This window comes from Cricetulus griseus, chromosome 3 (assembly GCF_003668045.3).
Source record: "Cricetulus griseus strain 17A/GY chromosome 3, alternate assembly CriGri-PICRH-1.0, whole genome shotgun sequence".
NCBI classification, from domain to species: domain Eukaryota; kingdom Metazoa; phylum Chordata; class Mammalia; order Rodentia; family Cricetidae; genus Cricetulus; species Cricetulus griseus.
The window spans coordinates 221,516,963-221,534,494 of NC_048596.1; the positions used below are offsets into that span (position 1 = coordinate 221,516,963).

The 17,532-nt window shown below is 43.7% G+C and overlaps 1 protein-coding gene across 2 annotated transcripts in view; it reads left to right on the forward strand.

Moving 5' to 3' along the window:
* Window positions 1–1,276: 1,276 nt before the first annotated feature.
* Frmd4a (FERM domain containing 4A) overlaps window positions 1,277–17,532 on the forward strand; it is a 303,426-nt gene continuing 287,170 nt past the window's right edge. For both annotated transcript variants that reach the window (XM_027405198.2, XM_027405203.2), the window contains exon 1: window positions 1,277–1,406. In XM_027405198.2, the coding sequence (XP_027260999.1) occupies window positions 1,317–1,406 (90 nt within the window). In that variant the 5' untranslated portion in view covers window positions 1,277–1,316. The remainder of the gene's footprint in view (window positions 1,407–17,532) is intronic.

The window sequence follows — 17,532 nt, forward strand, 5'->3', positions numbered from 1 at the left end:
GAGGGGGGGTGGGGGGGGAGTCCGGGGGTAAGCTGATGATGTAGCCCTTACCACGGAAAGTTAAAACTCTAGCCCCCTTGCACCATCGGTTAGAATTACACCTTGATTGGAAAAGAATTGGCAGATGTGGATGAAGCAGAGCTTGAGTCATTTCAAAGCTTTGTAAAGTCATACATGACTTAGTCGTGCTCGCTGCAGACATAAAACTGAGTGTCCTAGGGTCAGTGACATGTCTTCAGTGGGTAAAGGCACTTGCCACTAAGCCTGACGATGTGAGTTTGATCCTTGGGACAAGAAGGTGGAAGGAGAAAACTGAATGTTCACCTCTGACCTCCACACCCCTACTGTGGCACTCCTCAGACCAACACCCCCATGCACACTGGCACACAAAATAAACAAATAATGTAAAAGTTATAAAGAAATAAAATGTTCTAAGCACGTTTGCATGAGGCCAGGGCACATGTAACTCCTTTGGCTTTGGTCTGATTCATGTGAACTATAGATGCAAAGATAGTTTTCCTTCTCCCCCTCCCCCATCTTTCTTCCTGTGGACTGTACTCACAAAATTAATTTGATGCATACATTTTCTGTTGGAAGCAGTGGTGGGAAAAACGTATCCATGTCTTATGTTCAGTTTCATAGAGGTAATTTATGAATCCAAAGAGACCCCAAACTCCCCAATGTATTGTTGCTAGCCTTCAAATATTTTTTTAATGTTAGGAAGAGAATGAAATCAGAATGCAGGATTTTGAATTAATCTCTGCTCCAGATGTGGGGGGAGATTCCTCTTAGTCCTTTTAAGGTAAGCATGTGACCTACTGTACAGCCGAGGGGCTTGGGCGTCACGTGGTGGAGTGAATAATGCGTCTGATACAGGCTTGATGAGACAACTGACCTGGTTGCCATCTGCAGCCCTGAGAAGCAAAGTTGACATTTCTGGATCACTCTCCCTACAAGCGCTGCTCACCCACTCCTGTGACAGCAGCTCTCCCTGAGCCAGCACTGCAGGGACAGTAAGGAGGAAGCTGAAGGTGCCGCTCTCACAGCTGAAGTTGGAGAACTTGGGCTGTTTTCCTTTCTCCCCATCCCCCACCTCCTGACCAACCACATCTTGACTCACAGAGTTGAAAGGAAAACTCAGCTTTTCGATATTTGGGAAACCTCCCGAAGACCACAGTTTAGCTCTGAGAAGGAACCTAGCCCATCTCTCTTTGCTAACACACACACACACACACACACACACACACACACACACACACACACACACACACACACACACACACACACACACACACGCTCACTCTCAGCTCCACACCATGGTAGTTCAGACTGCAGTGACTCCAAACAGACCTCAGAGACTTCTGAAAATACCATATGGATCTCTGAGAAGGCGCAGCGTGGAGAGGGTAAGCAATGTGGCTGTGGCCGGCTATTTGTTTTCATTGGGCAGTTGCTACAGACATGGAGATGGTGATTTCACTGTGCTCAGAATTACTGCTGCTACTGTTTTCCTGAGCAATTCCAGTTTCCTAGGGCTGCAGATTGTGATTCTCTCTCTCTCTCTCTCTCTCTCTCTCTCTCTCTCTCTCTCTCTCTCTCTCTCTCTCTGAGATAAGGATGAGACTTCTGAAATGGAAATGTCTGTCAGTTGCAGATGCCGGAGGGAAGATGAAATGTGAGGGTAGAGCTGTGTCCCCCTGGAGCTTGTTGAGAAGTGTGTCAGGGTTGAGAGCCTGACTGCTCCGGTGACCGAAACATAGTCTCAGTGCCGTAGCATCTCAGGTTTCCTCTGCTGGAGAAAAACGAGGTGAAGGTGGTGTTAAGGTGCTTTGGAGCCTCACCAATGTCATTTATGAAGCCCATTGGTTAAAAGCCTCTACTCATCTTTACCCATTCTGCTGTTGTTGCCCTTTCAAACATATTGCAGTCCTTTTGGGTCCGTTTGTTCATAACTGATTTTGGCTGAAGTGATTGTTAATTTCCTGAAAGCATGTGCCCTTCATGGTAGCCCCTGACAGAGAGGAGCCTATAAAATAATAATAAGGGTTGGTCTTTCTTTGTAATAAGATATGCAGTTTTAAGGGTGGCTGTCATGAATGTAAAATGGGCTGATTGTCTGGAGGAGGTCGGCTCAACATGTGGGGATTGGTGTCTATACCACCATGGGGCAGGATTATTGTATGTGGCTTAGAACCCCCCAGACTCCCTGTTAGAATCCTGACAAGCCTTTCTATGAACTGGATGTCATACCCACGTGTTAGATTAAGTACAGGCCAAAACCATCTCAAACATGAGATAGAAAAGTTACCTGATGCAGCTCATGAAAGGGAACAGACCTTAATTTAAATGGCTTTTCCTGGATGGACTACTCAGTAGTTAAGGGTTTTTTTTTTTTTTTAATTTAAAGAAAACCTAATTAAAGTTTCAGCCTATGGGCAACCGTCTAGAATATCCAGGCAGGATTGAGTTTGTGGCTCTGATAAGTTATAATTTTTTTCTATTTGAATTTTTTAAGGGCATTAGCCATTCTGGTTGTGTGTAGGTCTTCAGTTCAGTTTGAAACACGTTTCATTGCTCTGTACTAGTTACACCAATTAATGTGTAGTAAGCTCCTACTGTGTGCTTTCTTTTATAGCTTTGGAGCCCAGAAATAAAAAAAAAAAAACACAGACACACAAATTCATCCATCATCTCCTTTGTTTATCTGTTTCTTTGTTCTGAAACACTGTCTCACTCTATAGAACTCACTGTGCCATCCAAGCTTCCCTCCAACTCATTGCAATCCTATGTCAGTCTCCAAAGTGCTAGGATCACAGCTGAAGCCAGATGTCCCAGCCCCAGTGCATGTGGAATGTGATTTTTCAGTTATGATGAAAAACCTTGCCTCTGAGATAACCAAACCTGTGTGACATGTTTTAATGTCTCATTACTGAGATATTTGTTCATAACTACCCAAATGTGTTTCTCAGGGCTGGGCAGCATGGCAATATAGAGGAGAATATTAAACTGCTTCTGAAAGGAAGAAACAAATAAACAAACAACAATCTAGTTATGGGGCTGGAGAGATGACTGAGGTGGCTGCTCTTCCAGAGGACCTGGGTTCTATCCCCAGAACCACAGACAGTTCACAACTGTCTGTAACTACAGGGCTAGTTACCTTGTAGCCTCTCTCTATATCATTCATATCTCCATATGAGTAGTTAATATTTAAATATAGATTTGCATAAATACAGAGGGGTGCACTTACAACTTGGTCTTTCTCACTGTACACCATTTTAAGACATACTGACAATAAAGGAATCCAAATATGACCTATTACATGTCTGTTGCCATTGTGTATTTACAAGTAAGGTAATATATTGAATTTGAATCATACATAGCTTATTTCTTCCCCTGAGCATATGCTAAGGTTCACGGCCTTAAAAGTCAGGTCTAAGGGCTCTAAAGCCTTTAAAGCATCCTGCACTTCCTTGGAGCTTGGGTGTTGCAGATGGACCTACCACCTCTCCCTCCTGGACAATGAGATAGAAGTTAATTAGAATATATGGTAGGTAGCCTGTCAGGTCCAATTGGGCGTTTAACACTGCAGTGCTTCCGTGATACTTCTCAAAATGGAAGTCATGTATTTATATAAAAGGAGGATAGTTAGGTGGTAAACAGCTCCAGACCATGAAGGCTGACCCACTTTCCCAGGGACTCTAGCACCTAGCCCTTGTAACAGTGGAGAGAGTGCCAGACATTTTGGCAACGATTATTGTCTGGTGAGTCTCAAAGGCTTCAAGTTACTAAAAGGCCTTTACTCCAGGCTCTCCAGGCCCACCTCCTCTCCTTACCATCCTGAGCTTCTAGTAAAACATGGAACATGGGCCTCTTACCCCTCATGCTATGTAAACAGGGAAACTAGGTGCAGTAGGCATCATCTTCCATTCAGACACAATAGTCCGTGACAGAATAAGCCCTTGGTCCTGGAACTTAGGGTTGTCTGTCCTTGACATTACAAAAAGCCTTGTGACCTTTGCTCTCTGGCTGCCATGCGACATGGCAGCCTGGCTCTGAACAGAATTATCACCATGGTGCTCCATGCACATGGGTGCTATGTCACTCAATCTACTTGAGCCACAGCACCTTCACGCTCTCTTCCTTTTAAATCATGTGTTTTATTACAGTGGTCAATGAGAAAATGAAGTTAGAAAACCTTTTTATGTGGCCCAATTCAGGTGGTTTGAGTTTGCTATTTGAAACTGAGGTAGAGGTAGGTCCTGTATGGTGGATATGGCCACCTCAATTCTCTGCTTTTGTGACAGAAGCTGAGCAATATATATGTCTTCCCACCCTAGATTTGATCCCTGATACCACTGAACTCTTCCTTCAAGGACTTCTCAAGTTGTAGCCTGTCAGAGTTCATGCTCTGATGTCACAGCTGTGAGGGACACAAAGCTTGATCCCCTAGTTGCTGATCCTCTAACACATAGACCTACAGTCCCAGAATGCACTGAGCATCTCTGTTCTCTTGACAGTCTTCACACTTTGAATCTAATGTGTCCAAAGTGGAATTTGTCCCCCACCACCACAAGCCTGCTCCCCACCTCAGCATGAGCTAAGTACAACCAAGCATCAGTGAACATGGATACCACACATTCTTAGAAACCCATAGCCATATCCTTTCATTGTTGTACCAACATCATAGAGTGTACTCACATAAACCTAGATAGGATAGCCTACTATATGCCTGAAGAATGTGGTACATACAAGAATGCACACTATTGCCACTTACTCTTAAAATCCTAATACTCCTAATAACGCAATATTAAATCAAATGCAATAAAGTATAATGAAATGGAGGAAAGAGATAAGCATGAGACATAGGAGGCTGCTGTTGGCATACCATTTTCTAGCCAATTACGATGTTTTGATAACTAGAATGATTACAGTCTAAGATATTGATATTGATAATGATAAGCCAATAGTGTAGTCACTCATGGTCACTTTCAAGTGTCATGTACAATGTAATTGTCAGTGCTTGACTTTGATATGATTGACAGTGAGCTAGGGTTGTTTGCAGAGGATCAAATAAATAGGAAAATTCAATGCACTGTGATATTATCATGGTCACAGTGTCACTGACTTTAGAAAAATGGGCAGCTCCCTCATAGTCTTTTCTTTCTTTTTCTTTTTCTTTTTTTTGTTTGTTTTTGTTTTTTCATGACAGGATTCTCTGTGTAGCCCTGGCTGTCCTGGAATTCAGTCTGGCCATGCTGGCCTCAAACTCAGAGATCTGCCTGTCTCTGCCTCTTGAGAGCTGGGATTAAAGGCATATGTCACCACTGCCCACTAAGATCCCTCAAAATCTTATGGGATTGTATGTGGGTCTGTAACAGACAGAAATGTTGGAATGGGACATGTACCCAAACTAGAACCCAGGTATCTGCCTATCCTTTCCATTTCCTTTGTGTGTGCGGTTTTGATATCTCTGTCATCCTGTAGCTCCTCCCAACTGCCAGATTAAGATCACTGTCTTCTCGGGGTTGCTAGTCTTGTACCTTCTTTTGAAGTCTTTTCGGTTAGATTGGGGACAGATACATCACGGTGTACATAAAGCATTTCAGTGGTCCTGTGCCTCAGGACAGGTACCAATGCCAGATTACAATCAGCAACTGCTGAGATCGCTGTCTCACTTCTTCACCACCTTACTCTTAGCCAACACTTCAACCACACATGAGCAGATACTTCTGCCTTTAGAGTACCATTCTCTCTGCTGTATCAGGCCTTTGAACATTCTTCCATTAACCTGGCACTTGCTGCCTCCTCCCCCCACCCCTTAACTTCCTATTCCCATCCTTTTGCATGAAGCTCATTTCCTATTGGAAGCCTTTCCTGGTGCCCCACCTCCAAGCAAAGTCTACAAAAGCATAGATGCCACAATGTTCTGTGCTTCTCTTGCAGTAACACAGATGGCCTGCATTGAAGTTGTCCTTTCCATGGATAACAAGCTCCTTAAGAACAAGTCACCTGGTTCATAACAGGAATGGTAGAAATATCTGATCTCAGACTGTCCATCCATGTACTTTATACCAATATGAGGACTCTAGATAAAATCTGTCAAGGAAGCTAGCCATGCCCAACACAGATCCAAGAGTCCATCCTATTCTTCCTAGTATAGGGAGTCATTGGCCTAATCTAGCATAATCTGCTATAAAACATAAAATTAGGGCAGGGGAGATAGCTCAGTGGCAAAGTGCTTATTATGCTAGCACAAGGACCTGAGTTCAATCCTCAGAACCCATGTTTTTGTTTTGTTTTGCTATTTAAAAGAGAGCCAGCATGTGTGATTCACACTTGCAATCCCAGTTCTGGGGAGTAAATAAATAGATAGGATATAATAGAATGTAATAAACCATTCCATGAGAATGAATGAAATCTGAGAGTTCTATCATTAGTGTCCTTCATTCCTATGCCTTAGAAGCAAGACATAAATAGGAACATCCTCAGTTCCTGAGCTGACTTCCTGGAAGTCTCATTGTTGCTGATGGAAAATGTGTTCACTCTCACATGTTAACACAAACCGAGGAAACTAAATGTTCTTTCTTATTTACTCTGGACACTAAGAGCACACCAGATACCTCTCAGTGGAACAAGGTGGGAGTGGCTAGCCTGGCTCAAATTAAACATATAAATTTGATGGTTTTATTGGAGGTAGGGGATGAAGCAAGCAAGCATTCTCTTTTCCTACAATTATTTGACTACTTTAGGTGAAAAGGTCTTTTTTTTTTTCTTGGAAACACTGAGATGGTGTGATATTTCTGGAGTGGTATTTTTAACACAGCATAAATTAAACCTCATGGCACCCACAACATTCATTATTCGATGTGTTATTCCAGGTTGACATATTGCCAGTCTATTATTTTGCAAACCATTACATTATCCCAGCTGCTAAGCTGCATAACTTAAGGATCCAGAATACAACAGCATCTCTGTACTCGTGTGTGTGGTGCTTACATTTTGAATGTATTCATGCAGGGAAGTGTGAGACACTACCCAAAACACATACAACAGACAGCTCTTAGTGGATATTTATTACCACTGAAAGCAGACAGCCAAGAGTTGTTCAGACAGATCAGCGTATTCACATGTGTTATTATCCAGCCCCCTCATTCAAGAACACTTTTGTTCTTTCCATAAATACACGACTTTCTGGAGAAAAAGATCATGGACTCTCGGGACTCCAATTCTCTGCTTCACAGAAGACAAAAAAGGTCATTTTCCCCTTGTTGTTAGTGATTAGGTTTAAGTGGAAAATAAAAGACGTGTGTGTGTGTGTGTGTGTGTGTGTGTGTGTGTGTGTGTGTGTGTGTGTGTACTTGTATATGAATGTTTCTGAGGAGGCCAAAAGAGGGCATTGGATCCTTAATTCTGGAGGTACAGGGAGTTGTGAACTGCCCTACATAGATGGAAGGAACTGAACTCCAGTCCTCTGCTAGGGCAGCATACACTTAACCATTGAAGGATCTCTCTTAGTTTTGAGGCAGGGTCTCTTTCTGGCCAGGAACTTATAAGTAGACTAGACTGGCAGGGAGGCTTGATGGAGCTCCAGGGATGCATCCATCTCTATCTCATCAGCTTTATATTGGAAAGCTCTAAGAAACCTTGCAGGTTCCCTGTGTCTACACTGCACCCAGACCAAAATGAATCTCAGTGATTAGGATCCAGGCATCAGTATTTAAATCTCCCAAGTGACTCCACTGAGCAGCCAATATTGAGAATACTGCCCCAAAGTATATGGTGGCAAAGATGGATGACCCATGCCAGCTTAAGGAATTGAGATAGTTCTTGTGTTTTATGGAGTTTTCACCATCAAAAAGGACTGAATGGGTAGATTGAGGTGGGTTTGCTCGCTATTTTTGTAGTAAGATGGTCAAATGTGTGGTCCTTGATAAAAGAAAACTTAGATTTGAATTTCTTAGGAGTTGAATCTTTATTCCTGGCACATCCTTGGCTACCCTAGGCAGTGCTGTGAACTTTGAGTCCACTCTTAATAGTTAGACACAGCCTTTTGTAGTCATGGCATGTGGAACATGCAGAACTTCTTTGTCAAGAGCCAAAACATCAATCTGGCTATCCTGCCTGCTGGTCTTCTCTAGTGAAGAGCTGTTTGTGTTTATTTCAGTCTGCTGCAATGAAGATATGTTCACGGAATCAATCAAGTGTTCTTAGAGTGTGTCTTATAAGTGCTTTGCAACAGAGCTCTCAGGTCCTAAGAGCTTAGGACATGCTCAAGCAGCATAACTGCTGTCCACTGGTACAATATGAGTTTCTTTGAAACAGGTCCATTGTGTGTATGTTTGTATGTGATGTATGCAAATGTGTGTGCAAGGGCAAACACATGTGGAGGACAGAGGAGGCCACTGGATGTCCTGTTGTATCACTTTCTGATTATTCCATTGAGGCATGGAAGCCAGCAAGCCTTGGTGGTCCTCCTGTCTCCACCTCCATGGTGCTGGTGTTACAGACACATGTGTGGCCATGCCAAGATTTTTACACAGGTAGTGATGATGATTCAAACCCAGATCCTTAGGTTTGCCCAGCAAATTCTCTTGCCCACTAAGTCATTTACCCAAGCCCAGAAGTTCACTTTATATTGATTCATCAATGGGCTTCTGGGAACAATGTTGTTTTATGTACATAAAACAATATGGAAGAATCTATGTCATGAACATTGGTTCTCAAATCCCACATATATGGGATACTTCTCCCCCACCTTCCACTTCGTCCACTTACTCTCCCTCCCCCTCCCCTTCCTCTTCCTCATCTTCATCAATCTGGTCAATTTTAACTATATTAGTTGTTTTTCTCATTGCTCTGACAAAAACAACTTAAGAAGGAAGTGCTTCTATTGGATCACGGGTCAGAGAACTGAAGGCCATTATGATGAGGAAGGCGTGGCAGAGAGTACATGAAGCAGCTGGTCACACTACAGCAGCAAGGAGCAGAGAGAGATTAAAACTAATGCTCAGTTTGCATGTCCAGAGGTGTGTTTCCCAGGTGACTCTATCCTATCAGGTTAAGGATCAAGATTCGTCATTGAAGTCCAGGAGCATGGTGACTTGAAATGGTCCATGTAGAGAGAATTTAAACCCGTGAATTTGCAAACTTATAAGTTAGAGCTTTCGTTCTCTCCAAAAGTCTATACATAAACATTTACAGGCACATCCTTGGCAGATGGTTTAAAATCACAGGACTGTGAGATATTGCCTGAAGAATGTGTGTGGACAAATACATGTCAGAGGACTAACCTTCCAAAGTTTGGAGGACAATACTATGATGATAAACTAGAAAAAAAGGAAAAAACAGCAAGGAGCAACCAATGAGATAAGAAGAGAATTAAAGAGAAAGTCTGTCCAGTTCATATGGACCAAATAGGATTCTTTCTAAGAGACATGCGATGTAGACTACTACCTGAGAGGTAGTATGGTAATAAACAGTTGTCAGGAAAGAGATGTCAGGAGGATGCTGGGAAGGGGAAATAGAACAGGTAAAAGAGGGAGGCTCTCAGGACAAGTTTTACTTTCCCTAAGGGCAGTCCTGGACAGAGGAACTGGAGACCATTGTGGGGTCAAAAGGGGCCAAGGTTATGGCAATTAAGATGGCCAAGAATCTTTTCCCTATGGTACCATGGAATCATTGCACAGTGGCTGATATTCTTATGTGGAGGGGGCATGTATATATATGTTCAATGTTGGGCACTTGTGTGTGAGTGTGGAGGCCATAGGTCAGCATCAGGTGTCTCCCTCAGTTAGTCTCCACCTTATTTTTGGAGACAGGATCTATCACTGAGCCTCTGGCTCTCTGTTTCTTTCTTCCTCCCCAGTACAAGTATCATTGCTCTTTTTTTTTTTTTTTAGATGGGTTCTGGAGAGTAGGCATTTTCATGCTTGTCAAACAAGCAATTTTCCAACTGAGTTGTCACCCCAGCCTACAGAGGTCATTTTTAAATAGCACATCCCCACCTTCAGCCACAGTATTCAAGCTTATCCACCTTCCCCTGAGTTACATTTAAAAAAGTAGTCAAGGAAAGGATGAATGAACAATTTCAACACCTTATGGCAGTCACCTGTACCAAGCCACCACTCCACCCTCTGGTCACCTGCACCAAGCCAACACTCCACCCTCTGGTCACCTGTGCCAAGCTACCACTCCACCCTCTTGTCTCAGTATCCTTGACCTCTAACCTAAGGAAAGTTCCTTTGTTTGGTTTTGGTTTTGCCTATGAGAAAATAGTTTTTAAAATGTCTTGTGTTAGGGCTTCAAAAGCCAGCTGAGTCCCAGGATATATTTAGAAAGTATAATTTAGGGACAAACCAGTGACGCAATGTCCAAAATGAGTGAGTCCCAGTTTGAACTCTGAATTTGGGCATTTAGACGTGGTCTGTAAAAGAAAATAGATTTGAACCAAATAGGAAAAGAAATACAGTATTTGATGGGAGAATCTTTGCTACTGGACCTTCATGAACCTCGGAGAAGAAAATGTTCCTCTTCTCTGTCCACTGAGCTGTGGAAAGCAATGGCCAACATCCCTGTGCAGATCCCACCCATAAAAAGTTTCCCCTCGGGGATGTGGAGGCCTCTAATTACAACACACATAGTTCCCCTTCTGCTATGCCCTTTTGGATTTTCCTTTTTGATACTTCAAGTCATTTCAAGATAAGTTTAAAGGCAGTCAGATGTGTCCTCCCCCCCCCCATCTGGGGCTGGTTTTGTGAATTGACCCATCACATACCCATTACAAGCCCATTGCACACCATTGCACATCCTGAATCTCAGTGCAGCTGAGGCACTAGAGATCCCAGATGTTTTCACACTGCTGCATTGCAGGGACAGGGTCACTTCCATGGGCATGTTTGTGGGTGCTGGATTCTAACTCACTACTAACTCGATTTGCTACAACCTAGATGTTTGCATCTCTTCCCCCTTGTGTATGTTAAAATCCCAACCCCTGTGGTGCTGGTGTCAGGGGGCAGAATGCTCGCCCTCAAGACTGAAATTTGTACCTTATTAAATAAAAGAATTTAGAGGATAGGGATGTAGTTCAGGTAGTAGAGTGTCTGCCTGACATGTGTGAAGTACAGGGTTCAGTCCCCAGGACCACGTAAACCAGGTGTGGTATATAACTCTCAGGAGGACCGGGATCAGAAAATTAAGGCTACATGTGTCTGCATAAGGAATCTGAGAGCTTGGCATACATGAGAGCCTGCCTCAAAAAACAAACTAAAGGAAGGAGTGTGGAAACAATATAAACATATATAAACTCAGCCAGAAGGTGGTGGCGCACGCCTTTAATCCCAGCACTCATGAGGCAGAGGCAGGCAGATCTCTGTGAATTCGAGCCCAGCCTGGTCTACAAGAGCTAGTTCCAGGACAGTCTCCAAAGCCATAGAGAAATCCTGCCTCGAAAGAAAAAAAAAAAAAGCAAAAACAAAAAGTATATAAACTCATATATGAAATCTCAAAAACAAATACCTTTAAATTAAAAAAAGAAAAAATTAAGGCCCCAGTGAGCTAGCCATCTTCTTGCACAACATGGAGCCACAATGAAATGTGCTCTCTATGAAGTGAGTGAAGCCTTTCCAGATACCAAATCTGCTCTTAAACAATGGGTGCCTCATTGTATTTTCCCACCTTATTTCTTGAGATGAGGTCTCTCACTAAATCTGGATCTTATTTCTCTACACTGTCAGTCCCTGAGGATCTCTGTCCCCTACCCCAGTGCTGGAGTTATAGATGTACTCCACCAGGCTTGTATATGGATGCTGGAGACCTGCACTCAGGTCCTCATGCTTACACCACAAGCACTTTACCCACTGAGCCATCTCCAGCCTTACCCTTTACTCTATGGCCATCTTTCAATTTGTACTCCGCATCCCTTCTTATCCAGTATTGGACCATCATTCCCCAAAACAAAAGTATCTTTTTTTTCTTTCTACCACATAGCTGTAGGATGCATAAGGAAAACACAGTTAATGTATCTTAGCAAAGGACCTTGCAGAATAAGAAAGCTCTATTTGTGGAGACCCACTCATCAGAAGTGGGCCATTAACGAGTTTATTTCATCTTGTATTGTATCAATGGAGCACAATCCTTCCATCTTAACCCTAGAGGCTGACTCTGTCCATGACACTCATTCTATAAAACCAGGGCCCCAGACAGGCATTATAGATTCAACTTTCTGTCGCTGCTAGTGTAAGAGCAGTGAGGAAGGAACACTGGAATTGAGGCAGCTTCCATTCAACTTTGCCACAGAGACACTGAGCCTGGTGTTCCTATTGTCAATCTTTTCAAAGGGAAATCTTGTGCTTTTTCAAAAAGGCATTGTATTTATGGGAGCAGTATAGACAATACTTATATGGATCTGAGCATATGTGCACATAGATAATATGTGTGCACAGACCTGTGGAGGCCGGAGGTCAACACCAGGTGTCTTTGTTGATGGATGCCCCCTTATCCTTTTGAGACAAAGTCTCTCGCTGATCTCACAGCTCACCTATTCAGCTAAACTGGCTGGCTAGTGAGTTCTAAGAATCCGCCTGTCTCTGCCTCCCCAGAGCTGGGATTACACACATATGCCGCCACATCTCGATTTTTATATGGGATCCAAACTCAGGATCTCATGTCTGCATGGCAAGGAATTTGGCAACTGACCTGTATCCTCAGCTCCTGTACTTTTTTACATTTCATTTTACATGTATGGGTGTTTTGCTCTCATGTGTGTCTGTGTACCATGTATGTACAATGCCCACAAATTCCAGAAGAAGGGGTCGGATCCCCTGGAACTGGAGTTGCAGATGGTCGTGACCACCATGTGGATGCTGGGAATTAGATGTGGGTCATTTTGAAGAGCAGCCAGTCTCTTAACCACTAAGCCATTTCACCAGCCTAGTCACTCTAGACTTTTTGTTTTTTAAAGCTATACTTGCCATATAGCCCAAGCTGGCCTAGAACATAATAGCTACATAGCTATGGTGGCAGTTCTTGGTTTGGGGATTATAGATGTATACCATGCCTAGTACATTTAAGGCATCTCTTCTAATATCATCATCATCATTTCCCTTTTCTTTCTTTGCTTTTCCAGTTCTAGGGATGTAATCCAGGGCTTTGCATATACTAGGCAAGTGCTCTACCACTGAGCTATATCTCCAGCTCAAATTTTCTTGTATTTAGGAACAGTGTATGTGTATATGTATGATAATGAAAGCAAAGGAGAGATCTGCTACATACCATCATTTGTTGCATGTGAAACATAGCCATACCCACTTTCCCCACAAGAAAATAAATACCGACTCACCCTAAGTGGTTGTGTACTCCCTCCTTCCCCACAGAGTCTGAAGCTCATAAAAAAAGAGAGATTTCAGTACAAATAAACTAGTCTGGGAATAGATCTTTGGGCCTTCCATTGGAATTATATCATCTTACTGCTAAATTGGAATATTATTAACTGTATAAAAATTCTTTTGACAAGTCAAATGCAAATTTCTAAATACATTTACATAAATTGAATCATGTCCTTCAGCAATAGGAAGTGGGAAGGCTGCTGAGAGCAGCATTATAACCATCAGGAGGATGAAAACTTAAGCAACTGAACGTGAACACCAGGTCTGATTAGTGTCTGATGGGACAGGGTTGCTACCAGCCACACCCTCCTTTTGTTTAAGGCAGGTGTTTCCCGCTATCTCAGACAGTAGGCCAGAACAAACCATTCCATCCAATAAAGCAATCACCCAGCAGTGGATTCTGTAGCTAAGATGTTCAGGTCAGTAGCATGCAGGTCCACCACCACAGAGGCTGTACCACAACCAAGCTGACTTTTGTTTATGCCCCACATGGTTGATAGCAACCATATGGAAACCTTTTCCGTCTAAGTCGTCGGCTTCCTGCTAGATGGAGTAGAATTCTGGGGGTCAGCCAAGTCCTTGAGCAAGGACTTGAATGATTTACACCTCCTTTGGCTGATGACAGCATTGGCTGTAGCCACTGGAGCTCTTTATCTTACCACAGTGTCAAAGAGGAATGATGCTCTCACTGAGTGAGAGGACAAGCCAGGCTGCTCAAATGGACCCTTTGAGTGTCAGCTCTTGCTTGTCATACTCGTACCCAGAGCTGAGATTGATCCCTTTAATTTTAATCTCGGAACATCCACCCTTCCTTCTGCCTGCTGCCAGAAAAAGCAACTGGTAATTAACCACCTTGCAGCAGTAGACCCATAGCTTCCTGGGGGCATCTGATACCCGAGAGAAGCCCATCAAGGACAGTGTCAGCCATTTATTACTTTAATGCCTTTGCACTGTATCCTTATTAAATTAAACAATAAATATCAATGTACCTGAGCCATATTTTCTCAGTTCCCTGTTGAAATCTTTTTTTGGTGTTAAGATTTAATTCATCTTTATTGGGGGATGACTGGTAGGTAATATCCTCCTGAAGATATGGAACAACAAATCCTGGACCACCAAGTAACCAGGGACAGGACACAGATGTGAGAAGCCATCGTGCATAGGCGATAAAACCAAGGAAAGGCTCCACAATTTGCTGCTGGCCTTGATCTCTCAAGCAAACCCCACAGATAGGCTGAGTCACAAGTCTTATAGATGCTGCTGAAGAAATTGAAACTAAAACATGCAGGTAGCAATCAGAGGACTCAAGGAGAAAGGAACAGGTTCAGAGTCAGGAGCCTGGAGTGTCTGAACACACTGGCAAAGTTGCAGGAGTTCTGAGCACAGCCTGAACTAAGGGAAGGAAGGGATAAGGTATCCCCTGCTCAGAAAGCCCACACAAAAGGGACTGGGAAGATAGCTAAGTCAGAGAAGTGCTCATGCGCGCACATGTAACTTGAGGATTTAAGGTAGATCCCAAGCACTCACTTAGAAAGCTCGGCAAGGTGGCACACAGTTGTGATGACAGAACTGGGGGGCGGGGCAGGCAAGCAGATTGCTGGGACTCCCTGGCCAAATAGTCAAAGCTATCAATGAGCCCCAGGTCCCAGTGAGAGGGCCTGTCTCAAAAACCAAAATGGCCAGTTCCTGAGGAACAACACCCAAGGTTGATTTCTGGACTCTACACAATGTACACACACACACACACACACACACACACACACAGAGAGAGGGGGGGGGCAGGGAGATGCATGCACATACACACACACACTTGAAATCTTTTCAATTGACCATTAAAGGTAGTGTATCATGGTGTCCCTTTACACATTTCATCCTATTAGTTCCTTCTAGAAAATAGTGTGTGACTGTATGTTTATAATTTTTACCTTCGCTGCCAGAAAATCTGAGACTTAAGTCAAGACCTAAGCTCCATTACGCCTTTTCACATTTATGTCATACATTTAACTCACTTGTCCCTCTGCCTTACATTATCCTTACTTCCTGTTCCACTCTTAGCTTTGTATACGCGGTTACATGTGTTTATTGCCACTCATTCCATGCTGTGTGGGATCTTACTACTTTTTCTTCTCTGTGTGTGCTTCTGTTGGGAAAAACCAACACAATGAAAACACAGTCCATTGACAAAAGGGAAAAGTAGAACAAAGTCTACAACTTCCTTTCTCTTGGCAGAAGGAACTGTCTCAGCAGGTGTATCGAAAACCGCTCCGGGTAAGCTGAGACATGGGAACACAGTGGTCTGAACAAGGCAGTTCTTCTTCCCAGGATGGGATGAATTCATCTGGAATGTTAAAGCCCTGGCCGTACAAAGCCCCTGCACCTCACCCCATTGTGTGCTGGAGGGACATGGAGTCTCGGCACAGCCTGAGTTAAAGGGGTTCTCCAGGGAAGCACAGAGATCACCCAGTAGTGGAGTCCCCATCACACAGTGGCATCCCCTGGGACCCTACTACCACACACACTACCATTCTCTGCACCATGTCTTCCCCAGATCTCACCCTTGCTGGCCTGAAGGCTGGAGAATCGGTGGGTTTGGGCTTTTCATTCCCACCCCCCCAGGATGCAGGCAGCCTCCTGTGGTTCCTTTTCACTCCCACACCTCTTCTCTTCTTTTCCTTTGGAATTTTTGCTGTTCTTGTAATCAACTGCTCCCAACTATCAGATGCACAAACAACAGCCCTTCCCTGGGAAAAGCTTACTGCCTTGTCATGTGAGCCGGGGCCAAGAACTAGAAGAAAGCTCCATTCACAGGGTACATTAGTGTTAGGGCAAAAACTGTTCATTCCATTAGAGGTGCTCCGTCTAAATCCCTCCCCATCCTAGAACCTACCTCAATATCTCCTCCAGAGGAACAGGGAGTCATTAGTTTTATATCCCTTCCAGATAGATACTTGGCTTTCATTTTGCTTAACATCCAAGAACCAGCCAATCCCAGAACCGAGTATCTGATGTTGGTTTCATGGGGTAAAAAACGATGGGGACAAAAGGTAAGAGGCTAAGAGGCTTCAATCACAAGTCAGGGTTACTCAGGAAGAAACAGCTCAATCCTGAGGGTTGATTCTATTACCTGGCAGTTTCTGAAAGCCCCTGACATTGAGATGTGAGCTGTCACTATCTTATTTCTCCACCTTGCCTGGCAATTGGGACACCCTCATCCCACTGCTCAGTAGAATGTACAGGAAGCAAGACGAAGCTCCCTGATGACAGTCATGTGGCCAAGACACTGGCCAAGGATGAAGACAGAGCAGACTCTCTGACTTCCACCCTGGAGGGGCCTCACAGGGTGAACAAAGGTCAAGAACCAAATATCCAGTTATGCATTTTCTGCCCTGCTTCTCTAGCCCATCCCCAGACTTCCCCCCCCCCAGGGTGAGTAAGGAAGGAAATGCATTCACTGGGCAGTGACCCTTCAGATAGGAGCAATACTACCCTGGTGGCTTTTCATTCACTCTTTCCCAGTCTCATACCTCCTGTCCCAGGTTTTCCTCCAGAATGATCAGTCTCATGCCTTCAAGAACATGACCAGCAGTAAATTCATACACAAAGAAAGTTATGAAGGCCCCAAAGACTTTGCCTGGGTAGGAAAAACTAGAAAGTAATGCAGTAATTGACGTGCTACTGGGAGGGGGAGGGGGATTGTATTTCCTTTATGAGTGTATCGGATTCCCACAAAGACCCACTTTTAGAAGAAGACACAGAGTACAGAGAGGTGAAATCATTTTCCAGGGTTACTCTGGCTAGATTCTAGGTTCAAATCCAGACAATCTGAATCCAGACAGCTCTCTGGGAATTGACACTGGAATGAGACCCTGGTGCTAAAACTACTGAGAAAGTGTGCTTTAGGGAGTAGTGGTGGGTAAAGTAAACAGATCTTTAAATGACAGTGGTGACATAGCCTAAAGATGTAGGCCTATGATCCCATCTACTCTAGAGGCTGAGGCAGGAGGATCACCTAGGTTACAGTCAGTTCAAGGATAGTTTGGGTAACTTAATGAGACCCTGTCTCCAAATTTAAGAGGCAGAACAGGACTGGGGAAGCAGTTGAACATTTACCTGGTATGCACAAGGCCCTGGGTTCAGTCCCAATACCACA